We start from the raw sequence: 16,487 nt of genomic DNA, 5'->3' as shown, positions 1-16,487 counted from the left end.
GGGCTCTGCCGGTCGCTCTCTGGGGCCTGGGAAGAGCCAGTGTCCGCTGGAATTTATAGGATGCTGCGGGATCCTTGCTTTGGTGACCTGCTGGTGTGGAACTGGGGCACGCCGGGTCCCCCCGGGATGGTGGGGGCCGGGGATGGAGCCATGGGGTGGGGCATGCCGGGTCCCCCCTGGGATGCGGCGGTGGGGTGGGCGCACTGGGTCCCCCCCTGGGATGGTGGGGGCCAGGGATATGTTGGGAGAGAGTTGAGAGGCTGGGGAGGGGAGCAGTGGCTGCCCCGGGGGATTGTGGCCCCGAGGCATTCTGGGATGGCTGGCACGCGTGGAGTGGTGGGGTTGGACTGGCTGTCACCTAGCGTGACCTGGGACCAGGACAGACGGACATGGTGGGACCTGGGACCAGGAGAGACAGATGGACGCGGCGTGACTGGGGGAACAGGACAGATGGACACTCTCAGACGGTGGGATGAGCCGTGGCTGGATTTTCAGAAGTGGGGGCCAAGGTTGCTCACCTCCGGCTCGTTCGGGGCAGAGCCTCCTGCGCGTCCCCAGCAGATGCTCAGGGCCCTGTCCCCCAGAGATCCCCCCATGGGGCTGTGCAGGGACCCTGCCCCCCACCCCGGGGCAGTGCAGCTATGGGGCTGGTGCATGGGAGTAGCAGGTGTGGGGCGGGGAACTAATCGCTTTCCCAGGAGCCGCTGGACTGGCAGGTCCCTGCGTCTTGCCACAAATATGTCCCGTCCCAGCCAAGCCTGCACCAGAGCCATGGGGAGCGATGGGGAGGGGGCACGGCCGGGGGAGCCAGGGCAGCTGGGGGGGAGATGGGGTGGACACGGCCGGGGGGAGCCAGGGCAGCTGGGGGGGAGATGGGGTGGGCACGGTCTGGGGGAGCCAGGGCAGCTGGGGGAGAGATGGGGGGGCATGGCCGGGGGGAGCCAGGGCAGCTGGGGGGGAGATGGGGTGGGCACGGTCTGGGGGAGCCAGGGCAGCTGGGGGAGAGATGGGGGGGCATGGCCGGGGGGAGCCAGGGCAGCTGGGGGGGAGATGGGGTGGGCACGGCCTGGGGGAGCCAGGGCAGCTGCGGGGGGAGCTGTGGGTTGTGCGGTCGCTGGCAGGATCAAGTGACCCCGTCCGGTCCCAAGCCTGCCACCCCCCCACGGCCCTCTGTGCTGGGAAGCTCGTGGTTCAATCAGAGGAAGTGACTCGTATAAAGGGTCCATTCTCTGCTGCCCAGGCCCCTCCCCCTGCCCCCACTTCCCCCCTCTGCCCCTCTCCACCTGCCCCACATTTCCCTTCCCCTCTGCCTCCTCCTTCTGTCTCCACTTCCCCTCTGCTCCCCTCTCCACCTGCCCCCCACTTCCCCTCCTCCTGACCCCCCACTGTGACCTCTCCTGTCTGGCCCCTCCCACTCCACCTGACCCCCCCACCCCTCTCTCCTGCTCCTCCTCCATGGGAATAAGCCCCCCCCGACCCTCACGCTGTGACCCCCCACTGGAGCCCTCTCCCTCCCCCCCCCCGCTCCTGGCCCTTCTCCCCTCACTTCTTTCTACAGCCAATATCCCCCGACCCCCCCTTCACCCCCCCTTCCTCTAGTGTCTCCTCCCTCAGACCCCCCATTCCAGCCCTGGCTCTGGGGAGTCTCCCCTCCCCCATTCTCGCCCCACCCCTCCCTGGGGAGTTGAGCTATGCAGCCCTAATGGCTTTTCCTCGCACCCGCCTGGCAGCCCGAAGAAAGGTGTCTCTGTGCGGCTGGCGCGGCCTGGCTGCCAGCGCTCCCGGCTGGGGCTGGGCCAGCACCGAGCTCAGCGTGCGGCCGGGGGGCCGGGGACCCCGGCTGGGGACGTGGCTCTGAGCGTGTGGGGGGGGGGCTTGGATCCTCTCTGCCAGGGGCTAACGTTCCCCTCCCCTGCCAGTTCACCAGTGCTGTGAGCTTCCCCGTGGCAGTGCCCCCAGCCAGGGACCCCGGTGCTGTGAGCCTCCCTCACAACACTGTCCCCAGCCGGGAAGTCTGGCGCTGCAGACTTCCCTGGAGCAGTGCCCCAGCTGGAGATCCCGTGGCAGTGCCCTGAGCCAAGGGCTCCGGTCTCTGTCTCACTGTCTGTGTCCTGCGGGGGATATTAATGGATGCCAGATGCCGAATGGAACAACAGGGCGGGGGGGGGGGGGGGGGGGGGGAGGGGGAGAAATGGGGCTCCCGCCCTCACAACAGGGCCATAAACATGGGGCTGATGAGAAACCCAGATGGGGGCTGGATGGAAAAATGGGAGAGGGGGACAGATGTGGAGAGACGCAGACAGACAGACGGGGCGGGAGGGTGGGGTCACTCACAGCACAGTACCCCCTGAGGTCCCTGCCCCCAGCCCTGCTCCATCACCCCCCAACTAGGGCAGCCCCTGTACTTGGGGGGTCAGTGCCCCCACCCGGCAGGCTCACCCACTGCCCACCCTTGACCCCAGTGAGCAGGCCTGGGCTCCGCCTTGTGGCCAGTGTCCCATGGGGGGGGATAATTCCCTCCAAGGGTCCTGACCCCAAGACCCCGGGGCGGTGATGGCGTTCCCTCACAAACCTGCCCTGGCTGGAGCGAGGGTCACCCGTCCATGTCCCCGTCCGTCTGTCCATCTGAGCGCCTCTGCCTCCACCCCGCCCCCATATGCAGGCTGGCCTTGCTGCCCCCCATCACCCCTCGCCCCTGGCTGGGAGGGGTCGGCCCCACCTGAGGTATGGGGTGCGGGCGGGAGGGTGGGCCAGGAGCCAGGCCCGGCTGGAGCTGATGGCTTCTGTTTCTGTCCAGCATGGAATATTGAGCTCAGCTGAGAGGGGGCGGGGGGCAGACTGGGAGCTGGGGGCGAATTGTGTAACGGGGTGCGCACGCGATTGTGACCCAGCTGCGTGCAATTGTGAAATGGGATCTGTAGGGCTGTGAAGTGTGGGGGGACTCTGAGATAGCGCGTTAGGGCTGTGAAGTGTGGGGGGGGGGGGTATGTGTGTAATTGTGATACCGGTGAGCCGCTGTGCTACGGGGTTTGTGTAGCTGGGGATTGTGAGCTCGTGGTGGGTGCGTCTGTGAGGCCGGGCATGTGATTGTGCCTGACATGGGGGGTGCCGTTGTGGGGTGGGGGGGCTTGCAACGGAGAAGGGGCCGGGGTGAAAGGGTGCGTGTGTGTGCGAGAGGCAGTGTGTGTGCTGAGGGCCGCGTGCAAGCCGGCTGGATGCCTGCTTAGGGTGCATTCTGCGTGTGCAATGGGGCATTGGGGGGGTGGCATTGCGGGGGGCGGGGGGGGGCTGCGTTTTGGGCAGCAAAGGCGCTGTGCCTGGGAGGGTGTGTGTGTGATTGTGAGATGGGGGGTGTGAGTGAATCGCTGCCCCCCTCGCTCTGTGTGTGTGTGTGTGTGTTTTCCCCTGGACCCTCCAGACCCCCTCCCTCGCCAGCTGGGAACAAAGACCCTGTTGATTGGGCCTGAAAAAGCCTGTCTCTGTGAGCGTCCCGGGAGGGAAGATTGGAATTTGGATAGAACTGGCCAGCGCACCTGAGGGGATTCCTACCCCCTCCTCAGCCCTGCCAGCCCCCCCCCGCTCCCCAGTCAGAGGCCCCCTGCCCTGAGCCCCCAGCCAGGATCTTATAGCCAGCCTCCAGTGCACCGGGGCAGGGGGATCCCATCTCCTGCACCCACGGCCAGTCCCCCTGAGCTGCCCAGACACCCACTTCCATGCAGCCAGGCCTGCCTGCTCTGGGGGCATTCCTCCACCTTGTTCCAGGACCCCCCCACAGCTCAGCCCCCAGGGCAGAAGGTCTCTCATGGGGAGGGGGATTTATAGGTTGGTGGGGCCTGAATGTGGAGAGGCCTCAGCGGGGAATGGGAGTCACGGCTGGAGGGGGGGACCCTGGTAGCTGCGGGGGTGAGTTTATGTGATCCCAGAACTGGGGAGCTCTGTGGGGCTGGGGAGGGGGCCCCTGTCGGGGAGGTGGGGGCTGTTTGCAGAGCTCTGACCCCTCCTCCCCCCGTGTCCCGCAGCAGAGCCGGTGGACGTGCTGAAGGCGCTGCACTTCCAGGCCCAGCCGGCCGGCGTACGGAAGACGACGGGGTTCTGCCCCGCCAGGCGGGCAGGGGCGGGGCCAGACGTGGCCTACAGGATATCACGGCAGGCGCAGATCAGCGCCCCCACCAGGCAGCTCTTCTCAGGTACCGGGCCGTGCGCCCGCCCCAACCGCATGGGATCGTCCACCCCCGCCCTGTCCTGCGGCACGTTCCCCCTCCCTGCGCCCTCCATCAGCTGGGCCCTGCCCACAGGCTCCCCCCGCCTCCGCGGCTGGTCCACGCCCCCTAGCTCACAGCATGGCCCCGCGCCCCCCGTGGAACATTCCCACGCCCCCTTGGGACGTTCCCGCACCTCCCGTGTCACTAGGGGAACATTCCTGTGCGCCCACCCCCACTTTCCTACAGCCCCATTGGGATGTTCCCACCCCCCCCCCCCAGTGTCCATCGTGGAACGTTCCTGTGCGCCCACCCCCACTTTCCTACAGCCCCATTGGGATGTTCCCACCCCCCCAGTGTCCATCGTGGAACGTTCCTGTGCGCCCACCCCCACTTTCCTACAGCCCCATTGGGATGTTCCCACCCCCCCAGTGTCCATCGTGGAACGTTCCTGTGCACCCACCCCCACTTTCCTACAGCCCCATTGGGATGTTCCCACCCCCCCCCAGTGTCCATCGTGGAACGTTCCTGTGACCCCCATGTCACTAGTGGAACATTCCCACGCCCCCTTGGGACGTTCCCGCACCTCCCGTGTCCCCCTTGGGATGTTCCCCCGCCCCTGGTCCTTAGTGGAACATCCCTACATCGCCCTTGGGCTGTCTCTGCACCCCCCAGCGTCCTGCCCCCCAAGCCCCCGCCGCCTGCCCCGCGGGGTCCCACAGCCCCTGCTGTCTCCCCAGGGAAGTTCCCGGAGGATTTCTCCATCATGGCCCTGGTGAGGCCCAAGGCCGGGACCCAGGGGTTCCTGCTCTCCATGTACGACCAGCACGGCACCCAGCAGCTGGGCGTGGAGCTGGGGCGCGCTCGCCCGTCTTCCTCTACCAGGACCAGAGCGGCCGGCCCCCCCCCGAGGACTCCCCGCTCTTCCGGGGCATCAACCTCGCTGACGGCAAGTGGGTACCCGCCGACCCCCAAACCCTGCACCCCTCCCCCCCCGAGGACTCCCCGCTCTTCCGGGGCATCAACCTCGCTGACGGCAAGTGGGTACCCGCCGACCCCCAAACCCTGCACCCCTCCCCCCCCCGAGGACTCCCCGCTCTTCCGGGGCATCAACCTCGCTGACGGCAAGTGGGTACCCGCCGACCCCCAAACCCTGCACCCCTCCCCCCCCCAAGGACTCCCCGCTCTTCCGGGGCATCAACCTCGCTGACGGCAAGTGGGTACCCGCCGACCCCTGACCCCCAAACCCTGCACCCTTCCCCCCCCCGAGGACTCCCCGCTCTTCCGGGGCATCAACCTCGCTGACGGCAAGTGGGTACCCGCCGACCCCCAAACCCTGCACCCCTCCCCCCCCCAAGGACTCCCCGCTCTTCCGGGGCATCAACCTCGCTGACGGCAAGTGGGTACCCGCCGACCCCCAAACCCTGCACCCCTCCCCCCCCGAGGACTCCCCGCTCTTCCGGGGCATCAACCTCGCTGACGGCAAGTGGGTACCCGCTGACCCCCAAACCCTGCACCCCCCCCCGAGGACTCCCCGCTCTTCTGGGGCATCAACCTCGCTGACGGCAAGTGGGTACCGCCGAGCCCTGACCCCCAAACCCTGCACCCCCCCCCGAGGACTCCCCGCTCTTCCGGGGCATCAACCTCGCTGACGGCAAGTGGGTACCCGCCGACCCCTGACCCCCAAACCCTGCACCCCCCCCCCCCCGAGGACTCCCCGCTCTTCCGGGGCATCAACCTCGCTGACGGCAAGTGGGTACCCGCCGACCTCCAAACCCTGCACCCTCCCCCCCCCGAGGACTCCCCGCTCTTCCGGGGCATCAACCTCGCTGACGGCAAGTGGGTACCCGCCGACCCCCAAACCCTGCACCCACTCCCCCCCCAAGGACTCCCCGCTCTTCCGGGGCATCAACCTCGCTGACGGCAAGTGGGTACCCGCCGACCCCTGACCCCCAAACCCTGCACCCTTCCCCCCCCGAGGACTCCCCGCTCTTCCGGGGCATCAACCTCGCTGACGGCAAGTGGGTACCCGCCGACCCCCAAACCCTGCACCCCTCCCCCCCCCAAGGACTCCCCGCTCTTCCGGGGCATCAACCTCGCTGACGGCAAGTGGGTACCCGCCGACCCCCAAACCCTGCACCCCTCCCCCCCCGAGGACTCCCCGCTCTTCCGGGGCATCAACCTCGCTGACGGCAAGTGGGTACCCGCTGACCCCCAAACCCTGCACCCCCCCCCGAGGACTCCCCGCTCTTCTGGGGCATCAACCTCGCTGACGGCAAGTGGGTACCGCCGAGCCCTGACCCCCAAACCCTGCACCCCCCCCCCGAGGACTCCCCGCTCTTCCGGGGCATCAACCTCGCTGACGGCAAGTGGGTACCCGCCGACCCCTGACCCCCAAACCCTGCACCCCCCCCCCCGAGGACTCCCCGCTCTTCCGGGGCATCAACCTCGCTGACGGCAAGTGGGTACCCGCCGACCCCCAAACCCTGCACCCCTCCCCCCCCGAGGACTCCCCGCTCTTCCGGGGCATCAACCTCGCTGACGGCAAGTGGGTACCCGCCGACCCCCAAACCCTGCACCCCTCCCCCCCCAAGGACTCCCCGCTCTTCCGGGGCATCAACCTCGCTGACGGCAAGTGGGTACCCGCCGACCCCTGACCCCCAAACCCTGCACCCTTCCCCCCCCGAGGACTCCCCGCTCTTCCGGGGCATCAACCTCGCTGACGGCAAGTGGGTACCCGCCGACCCCCAAACCCTGCACCCCTCCCCCCCCCAAGGACTCCCCGCTCTTCCGGGGCATCAACCTCGCTGACGGCAAGTGGGTACCCGCCGACCCCCAAACCCTGCACCCCTCCCCCCCCGAGGACTCCCCGCTCTTCCGGGGCATCAACCTCGCTGACGGCAAGTGGGTACCCGCCGAACCCCAAACCCTGCACCCCCCCCCGAGGACTCCCCGCTCTTCTGGGGCATCAACCTCGCTGACGGCAAGTGGGTACCCGCCGACTCCTGACCCCCAAACCCTGCACCCCCCCCCCGAGGACTCCCCGCTCTTCCGGGGCATCAACCTCGCTGACGGCAAGTGGGTACCGCCGAGCCCTGACCCCCAAACCCTGCACCCCCCCCCCGAGGACTCCCCGCTCTTCCGGGGCATCAACCTCGCTGACGGCAAGTGGGTACCCGCCGAGCCCTGACCCCCAAACCCTGCACCCCCCCCCCCCGAGGACTCCCCGCTCTTCCGGGGCATCAACCTCACTGACGGCAAGTGGGTACCCGCCGACCCCCAAACCCTGCACCCCTCCCCCCCCGAGGACTCCCCGCTCTTCCGGGTCATCAACCTCGCTGACGGCAAGTGGGTACCCGCCGACCCCCAAACCCTGCACCCCTCCCCCCCCCGAGGACTACCCGCTCTTCCGGGGCATCAACCTCGCTGACGGCAAGTGGGTACCCGCTGACCCCCAAACCCTGCACCCCCCCCCCCCGAGGACTCCCCGCTCTTCCGGGGCATCAACCTCGCTGACGGCAAGTGGGTACCCGCCGAGCCCTGACCCCCAAACCCTGCACCCCCCCCCGAGGACTACCCGCTCTTCCGGGGCATCAACCTCGCTGACGGCAAGTGGGTACCCGCCGACCCCTGACCCCAAACCCTGCACCCTTCCCCCCCCGAGGACTCCCCGCTCTTCCGGGGCATCAACCTCGCTGACGGCAAGTGGGTACCCGCCGACCCCCAAACCCTGCACCCCTCCCCCCCCCAAGGACTCCCCGCTCTTCCGGGGCATCAACCTCGCTGACGGCAAGTGGGTACCCGCCGACCCCCAAACCCTGCACCCCTCCCCCCCCGAGGACTCCCCGCTCTTCCGGGGCATCAACCTCGCTGACGGCAAGTGGGTACCCGCCGAACCCCAAACCCTGCACCCCCCCCCGAGGACTCCCCGCTCTTCTGGGGCATCAACCTCGCTGACGGCAAGTGGGTACCCGCCGACTCCTGACCCCCAAACCCTGCACCCCCCCCCCCGAGGACTCCCCGCTCTTCCGGGGCATCAACCTCGCTGACGGCAAGTGGGTACCGCCGAGCCCTGACCCCCAAACCCTGCACCCCCCCCCCGAGGACTCCCCGCTCTTCCGGGGCATCAACCTCGCTGACGGCAAGTGGGTACCCGCCGAGCCCTGACCCCCAAACCCTGCACCCCCCCCCCCCGAGGACTCCCCGCTCTTCCGGGGCATCAACCTCACTGACGGCAAGTGGGTACCCGCCGACCCCCAAACCCTGCACCCCTCCCCCCCCGAGGACTCCCCGCTCTTCCGGGGCATCAACCTCGCTGACGGCAAGTGGGTACCCGCCGACCCCCAAACCCTGCACCCCTCCCCCCCCGAGGACTACCCGCTCTTCCGGGGCATCAACCTCGCTGACGGCAAGTGGGTACCCGCTGACCCCCAAACCCTGCACCCCCCCCCGAGGACTCCCCGCTCTTCCGGGGCATCAACCTCGCTGACGGCAAGTGGGTACCCGCCGACCCCTGACCCCCAAACCCTGCACCCCTCCCCCCCGAGGACTCCCCGCTCTTCCGGGGCATCAACCTCGCTGACGGCAAGTGGGTACCCGCCGACCCCCAAACCCTGCACCCCTCCCCCCCCCGAGGACTCCCTGCTCTTCCGGGGCATCAACCTCGCTGACGGCAAGTGGGTACCCGCCGACCCCCAAACCCTGCACCCCTCCCCCCCCGAGGACTCCCCGCTCTTCCGGGGCATCAACCTCGCTGACGGCAAGTGGGTACCCGCCGACTCCTGACCCCCAAACCCTGCACCCGCCCCCGAGGACTCCCCGCTCTTCCGGGGCATCAACCTCGCTGACGGCAAGTGGGTACCCGCCGAGCCCTGACCCCCAAACCCTGCACCCCTCCCCCCCCGAGGACTCCCCGCTCTTCCGGGGCATCAACCTCACTGACGGCAAGTGGGTACCCGCCGAACCCCAAACCCTGCACCCCCCCCCCCGAGGACTCCCCGCTCTTCTGGGGCATCAACCTCGCTGACGGCAAGTGGGTACCCGCCGACTCCTGACCCCCAAACCCTGCACCCCCCCCCCCGAGGACTACCCGCTCTTCCGGGGCATCAACCTCGCTGACGGCAAGTGGGTACCCGCCGACTCCTGACCCCCAAACCCTGCACCCCCCCCCCCGAGGACTCCCCGCTCTTCCGGGGCATCAACCTCGCTGACGGCAAGTGGGTACCCGCCGAGCCCTGACCCCCAAACCCTGCACCCCCCCCCGAGGACTCCCCGCTCTTCCGGGGCCTCAACCTCGCTGACGGCAAGTGGGTACCCGCCGAGCCCTGACCCCCAAACCCTGCACCCCCCCCCCCGAGGACTCCCCGCTCTTCCGGGGCATCAACCTCGCTGACGGCAAGTGGGTACCCGCTGAGCCCTGACCCCCAAACCCTGCACCCCCCCCCCGAGGACTCCCCGCTCTTCCGGGGCATCAACCTCGCTGACGGCAAGTGGGTACCCGCCGAGCCCTGACCCCCCAAACCCTGCACCCCCCCCCCGAGGACTCCCCGCTCTTCCGGGGCATCAACCTCGCTGACGGCAAGTGGGTACCCGCCGAGCCCTGACCCCCAAACCCTGCACCCCCCCCCGAGGACTACCCGCTCTTCCGGGGCATCAACCTCGCTGACGGCAAGTGGGTACCCGCCGACCCCTGACCCCCAAACCCTGCACCCCTCCCCCCCCCGAGGACTCCCCGCTCTTCCGGGGCATCAACCTCGCTGATGGCAAGTGGGTACCCGCCGACTCCTGACCCCCAAACCCTGCACCCCCCTCCCCGAGGACTCCCCGCTCTTCCGGGGCATCAACCTCGCTGACGGCAAGTGGGTACCCGCCGACCCCCAAACCCTGCACCCCTCCCCCCCCGAGGACTCCCCGCTCTTCCGGGGCATCAACCTCGCTGACGGCAAGTGGGTACCCGCCGACCCCCAAACCCTGCACCCCTCCCCCCCCGAGGACTCCCCGCTCTTCCGGGGCATCAACCTCGCTGACGGCAAGTGGGTACCCGCCGACCCCCAAACCCTGCACCCCTCCCCCCCCCGAGGACTCCCCGCTCTTCCGGGGCATCAACCTCGCTGACGGCAAGTGGGTACCCGCCGACCCCCAAACCCTGCACCCCTCCCCCCCCGAGGACTCCCCGCTCTTCCGGGGCATCAACCTCGCTGACGGCAAGTGGGTACCCGCCGACTCCTGACCCCGAAACCCTGCACCCCCCCCCGAGGACTCCCCGCTCTTCCGGGGCATCAACCTCGCTGATGGCAAGTGGGTACCCGCCGACCCCTGACCCCCAAACCCTGCACCCCCCCCCGAGGACTCCCCGCTCTTCCGGGGCATCAACCTCGCTGACGGCAAGTGGGTACCCGCCGAGCCCTGACCCCCAAACCCTGCACCCCCCCCCCCGAGGACTCCCCGCTCTTCCGGGGCATCAACCTCGCTGACGGCAAGTGGGTACCCGCCGACCCCCAAACCCTGCACCCCCCCCCGAGGACTCCCCGCTCTTCCGGGGCATCAACCTCGCTGACGGCAAGTGGGTACCCGCCGAGCCCTGACCCCCAAACCCTGCACCCCCCCCCCGAGGACTACCCGCTCTTCCGGGGCATCAACCTCGCTGACGGCAAGTGGGTACCCGCCGAGCCCTGACCCCCAAACCCTGCACCCCCCCCCGAGGACTCCCCGCTCTTCCGGGGCATCAACCTCGCTGACGGCAAGTGGGTACCCGCCGACCCCTGACCCCCAAACCCTGCACCCCCCCCCGAGGACTACCCGCTCTTCCGGGGCATCAACCTCGCTGATGGCAAGTGGGTACCCGCCGACCCCTGACCCCCAAACCCTGCACACCCCCCCGAGGACTCCCCGCTCTTCCGGGGCATCAACCTCGCTGACGGCAAGTTGGTACCCGCCGAGCCCTGACCCCCAAACCCTGCACCCCCCCCCCGAGGACTACCCGCTCTTCCGGGGCATCAACCTCGCTGACGGCAAGTGGGTACCCGCCGACCCCTGACCCCCAAACCCTGCACCCCTCCCCCCCCCGAGGACTCCCCGCTCTTCCGGGGCATCAACCTCGCTGACGGCAAGTGGGTACCCGCCGAGCCCTGACCCCCAAACCCTGCACCCCCCCCCCGAGGACTCCCCGCTCTTCCGGGGCATCAACCTCGCTGACGGCAAGTGGGTACCCGCCGAGCCCTGACCCCCAAACCCTGCACCCCCCCCCCGAGGACTCCCCGCTCTTCCGGGGCATCAACCTCGCTGACGGCAAGTGGGTACCCGCTGACCCCCAAACCCTGCACCCCCCCCCCCGAGGACTCCACACTCTTCCCGGGTATCAACCTCAGTGCCGGCAAGTGGGTACCTGCCGACCCCTGACCCCCAAACCGTTGCACCCCCCACCCCACCCCCGAGGACTCCCCGCTCTTCCCGGGTATCAACCTCAGTGCCGGCAAGTGGGTACCTGCCGACCCCTGACCCCCAACACTGCAGCTCATGGGTACCCTCTGCCCCCTACACCGACCTGACTCCAACCCCGGAGGACTCCCCTTTTCATCCCTCACGTCCTCCTGTCCTGTCTCCCCCCGTGTCTGTCTGTCCTGCCCCCTCCCATCGGCGTGTCTGTGCCCCAGGTGGCACCGGCTGGCACTAAGTGTGCACAGACAGTCCGTGACCCTGATCCTGGACTGTAAGAAGAAGGTGACGCGGACGCTGCCCCGGGGCCCCCGCCCGGTGATCGACACCCGTGGCATCACTGTCTTTGGCACCCGCATCCTCGACGAAGAGGTCTTCCAGGTACCGGCCCAGACTTTCCTGCATCCCCCGGCCCATGGGGACCCTGCCTGACCCCCATGTCTCCCCTAAGACTGGCTGGGTGTGAGGAATGGGGGGCAGTGCCTGGGGGTGGTTTGGGGGGAAATTGGGGGTTATTTCTGGGTGGGGTCACAATAGGGAAGCAGGATGGTATCAGGGTAACTCCTCTCCTTCCACCCTCCATCCCCAACCTCCTACCCTTGCTCCCTATACACACCCCTCCATCTATCCCCCAATCCATCCCTCCATCCATTGCCACATGCATCCATCCATCCTTCTATGCCCCTAATCCATCCACGATCCATCCTTTCATCCCAACCCTCCCTCCCTCCATCCCCACGCACACCTGTGCATCCACCCAATCCTCCATCCATCCCTGCACACACCTCTCCACCCACCCATCCCTCTGTCCCCCCAATCCATCCCTCCATACCCACCTCCCTCCCTCCTTCCATCCCCACGCACCTGTCCTTCCACCCAATCATCCATCCATCCATCCATCCCTGCACACACCCCTCCACCCACCCTCCGTCCCCACATCCAGCCCCACACACCTGTCCATCCACCCAATCCTCCAACCATCCATCCATCCATCCCTGCACACAGCCTTCCACCCACCCATCCCTCTGTCCCCCCAATCTATCCCTCCATCCCCACCCTCCCTCCCTCCATTCCCACACACCTGTCCATCCACCCAGTCATCCATCCACCCTACCCTCCATCCATCCATGATCCATCCCTTCATCCCCTCCCTCCAGCCCCCCATCCCTCTATCCCCTGCAGTCCATCCATGATCCATCCCCTCCCAGCCCTCCATCCAACCCCATCCCTCCGTCCCTGGCCCCTTTCCCCATTCGTGGCAGGTGGGGACTCCAGGCCCAGCAGTGCCCATCCCATCACCCCATCTTTCTCTGCAGGGTGACATCCAGCAGCTGCTCATCGCCCCGAACCCCCAGGCGGCCTACGACTACTGCGAGCACTACAGCCCCGACTGCCCTGCCCTGCCCCACCTGCCCCAGGCACAGGAGGCTCTGCAGAGACCTGCCAGGCCCCAGGTGAGGGACATGGGGCAGACCGAGCAGGTCAGGCCTTTGGGTCTGATCTCGGGGAGGATACGGGCTGGGTGGGCCTGGGGAGCTGATTTTCGGGGGGATACACTGATCTCGTGGGGGATATGGGGCTGGATGGGCCCGTGGAGCTGATCGGGCTTGTGGGGCTGATCTGGCGGGGGGTTACGGGGCTGGTCGGGCCTGTGGGGCTCATCTCGGGGGGATATGGGGCTGCTGGTCCTTCACTGACGTTTTCTGGTTCAAAGGGAAAAAGCCTGAAACCCCCCGAGGAGACACTGCCGGGTTCATCTCAGGGTCCCCCACCCCAATCTGCCCCTCAGACCCCACCCATCCACTGGGACCCCGCACTGGCCCCCTGGGGAAACATTGCCAGCTTCATCTCAGGGTCCCAGACCTCCCACCTGCCCCTCATAACTCTCCCCCATATGGGGCCACCCGCCCCCGTGTTCCCAGCGTGCCCTGCTCCTTCTCGGGGCCACCTGCCCCCCGTGTTCCCAGCGTGCCCTGCTCCTTCTCGGGGCCCCCCACCCCCCGTGTTCCCAGCGTACCCTGCTCCTTCTCGGGGCCCCCCGTGTTCCCAGTGTGCCCTGCTCCTTCTCGGGGCAGGCTGCTCTGGCTTGCGGTGGGGTGGGGGGTAAACCCCAGAACTGGAGGTTTAAAGGCCGTTCTCCCCCCCTCATCCCTGCCCTGAGTGGGGGAGCTGAGAGTCAGGCCTAGGGAGGGGGAGGGGACCAGGGGTGGGGAAGCCGGGGGGGGGGAAGAACTGGGGTGGGGGGGACCAGACAGACCCCCACACCCTGGTCCAGCCCCTGACCCTCCCCGCGCTGTGGGTTTCTGTTATGATTATTTTGTTCTCCTCCTTTCCCCCCTTCCACCGTCCCTCCCTCCCCCCTGTCGCCTAGTACTTTGAGGAGGAGGTGGAGTACTATGAGTACCCCGACTCTTACGGGAATAAAGAGGATGGGAACGCGTCCCTCCCCACTCCTTCGGGGGGCACAGTGGAGCAGGTAACCGGGGGGGGGCAGGCTCTGCTCCGCCCACAACGTCCGTCTGTCTGTCCCAGCTCCCGTTGTGTCTGAGTCTCATCCTCTCATGGCAGTGTCATCCATCCATCCGTCCGTCCGTCCGTCCATCCATCACTGCTTCATTGCACCCCCTGAGCAGGAGCGCGGGAGGCACGGGTTGGGGGGCAGGGAATGGGGATACTAGTGGGGGGCAAGCCATGCCCTCCACACATTGTAACCTGCTGATGGGGCCTCTGGGGGTGGGGCAGAGGGGAGGGAATCCCGGTGTGTGCTCCATACACATGGGGGTCCCAAGGACAATGGGGGCTCTGGGGTGACCCCTAGAGATTCGGGGTGCTCTGTATGTATCCAGGTCCCCAGAGGCAGAGGGGGTTCTGGGGCGATCCCTGGAGATTTGGGGTGCTCTATATGTATCCAGGTCCCCAGGGGAGAGGGGGCTCTGGGTGACCCCTGGAGATTTGGGGTGCTCTGTATGTATCCAGGTCCCCAGAGGCAGAGGGGGTTCTGGGGCGACCCCTGGAGATTTGGGGTGCTCTATATGTATCCAGGTCCCCAGGGGAGAGGGGGCTCTGGGGTGACCCCTAGAGATTCAGGGTGCTCTGTATGTATCCAGGTCCCCAGAGGCAGAGGGGGTTCTGGGGCAACCCCTGGAGATTTGGGGTGCTCTGTATGTATCTGGATCCCAGGGGCAGAGGGGCTTTGGGGCAACCCTGAGGGATGTGGGGTGCTTCGTACACCGGGGGGGTCCCTGCAGCAGCAGCCCCTGCGCCCCTGCTCCTCGTGAACTCATGCCCTGTGTGTTGTGTTTTCTTTCTGTGCCCGGCTCCTGGTCTGTGTGTGTGTCGCTGCCATCTTCATCCTCACCCTCATCACCTCCATCCTCCTCCTCCTCCTCCTCCTCCTCCTCACGTTGCGGCACCAGAAACCCGCCGGGCCGGGCCGCAAGGCGCCCGCCAAGCCGGCAGCCAAGCAGCAGAAACGGCAGCAGCTGATGAGCACGGCCCCAGCCTACGGCAAAGCCCCCGGCGGCGGGAAATCCCCCGGCAACGGCAAAGCCCCCGGCAAAGCCCCCGGCAACGGCAAATCCCCCGGCAAGTCCCCCGGCAACGCCAAGTCCCCCGGCAACGCCAAGATGGCAGCTGGGGGGAAACACCCGGCCGTGAAAAATGCCCTGGGCAAGGCCCAGACGGGGGGGAAGGCCTACGCTGGTACCGGCGCGCCCAGGAAACACGGCAACAGCTACCGGCAGGTAGAGCAAGAGCGAGGCATCCAGATCGGTGCTGGGCACCGCCCCGAGGGGGCAGCACGATCTGAGATCCGTGCAGGGGAGCATGCTCCCCCCACCCCATCCCCGCCCCCCCAGTCTGTGCGTCTCGCTCGTGTCTGTCCGTCGGTGGCGGGGCCATTCGGGAAGCACCTCGGCAACATAAATAAACCAGCAGACAGGGAATGTGGGGAAGGCCCTGTGTCCCATTCCCTGCCCCCCGAGCCAGCCAGTCCCCCCCATGGGGCCGTATCTCAGAGGGGACAGGCCCCGTGTCCCATTCCCTGCCCCTCTGAGCCAGCCAGTCCCCCCCATGGGGCCGTATCTCAGAGGGGACAGGCCCCGTGTCCCATTCCCTGCCCCCCGGAGCCAGCCAGTCCCCCCCATGGGGCCGTATCTCAGAGAAACAGGCCCCGTGTCCCATTCCCTGCCCCCCTGAGCCAGCCAGTTCCCCCCATGGGGCCAAATCTCAGCCAGCGCCCCTTAGAGGGGACAGGCCCTGTGTCCCATTCCCTGCCCCCCTGAGCCAGCCAGTCCCCCTCATGGGGCCGTATCTCAGAGAGCCAGGCCCCATGTCCCATTCCCTGCCCCCCTGAGCCAGCCAGTCCCCCCCATGGGGCCGTATCTCAGAGGGCCAGGCCCTGTGTCCCATTCCCTGCCCCCCTGAGACAGCCAGTCCCCCTCATGGGGCCGAATCTCAGAGGGCCAGGCCCTGTGTCCCATTCCCTGCCCCCCCGTAGCCAGCCAGTGCCCCCCATAGGGACAAATCTCAGCCAGCGCCCCTTAGAGGGGACAGGCCCCGTGTCCCATTCCCTGCCCCCTGAGCCAGCCAGTCCGTGCCCTGGGGCCGGATTGGAGCCGGTGCCCCCTAGAGGGGAAAGGTCCCGTGTCCCACTTCCCTCACATTTTCTCTCTGTGTTTATTTATCTTGCACCTTCTTTCCCGTGAATGGACACCCCGAGTCCTCCTTGAGTGACAAGGGGTAGTCGCTCCCTGGCAGGGGGTGCTGCAGGGTGGTGCGATTCCATCAGCGATCGGTTTGTCTCCGTGTGTCTGGGAAAACGATCCGGGATGAATCCAGTTCTGCTGCCCCTGC

General features: G+C 67.7%; 1 protein-coding gene across 1 annotated transcript in view; it reads left to right on the top strand.

Annotated features, from left to right (window-relative positions):
• COL11A2 (collagen type XI alpha 2 chain) overlaps positions 1 to 16,487 on the top strand; it is a 79,095-nt gene that overhangs the window by 9,343 nt on the left and 53,265 nt on the right. The window contains 7 exon segments of the mRNA XM_078848402.1: positions 4,020 to 4,187; positions 4,940 to 5,058; positions 5,061 to 5,152; positions 11,852 to 12,014; positions 12,950 to 13,087; positions 14,005 to 14,109; positions 14,933 to 15,376. Of these exon segments, the coding sequence (XP_078704528.1) occupies positions 4,020 to 4,187; positions 4,940 to 5,058; positions 5,061 to 5,152; positions 11,852 to 12,014; positions 12,950 to 13,087; positions 14,005 to 14,109; positions 14,933 to 15,376 (1,229 nt within the window).

The sequence above is a fragment of the Lepidochelys kempii genome, chromosome 14 (genome assembly GCF_965140285.1).
Source record: "Lepidochelys kempii isolate rLepKem1 chromosome 14, rLepKem1.hap1, whole genome shotgun sequence".
NCBI classification, from domain to species: Eukaryota; Metazoa; Chordata; order Testudines; family Cheloniidae; genus Lepidochelys; species Lepidochelys kempii.
Note: the sequence above shows the minus strand (reverse complement) of the source record. Positions and strands in the feature narration are given on the sequence as shown.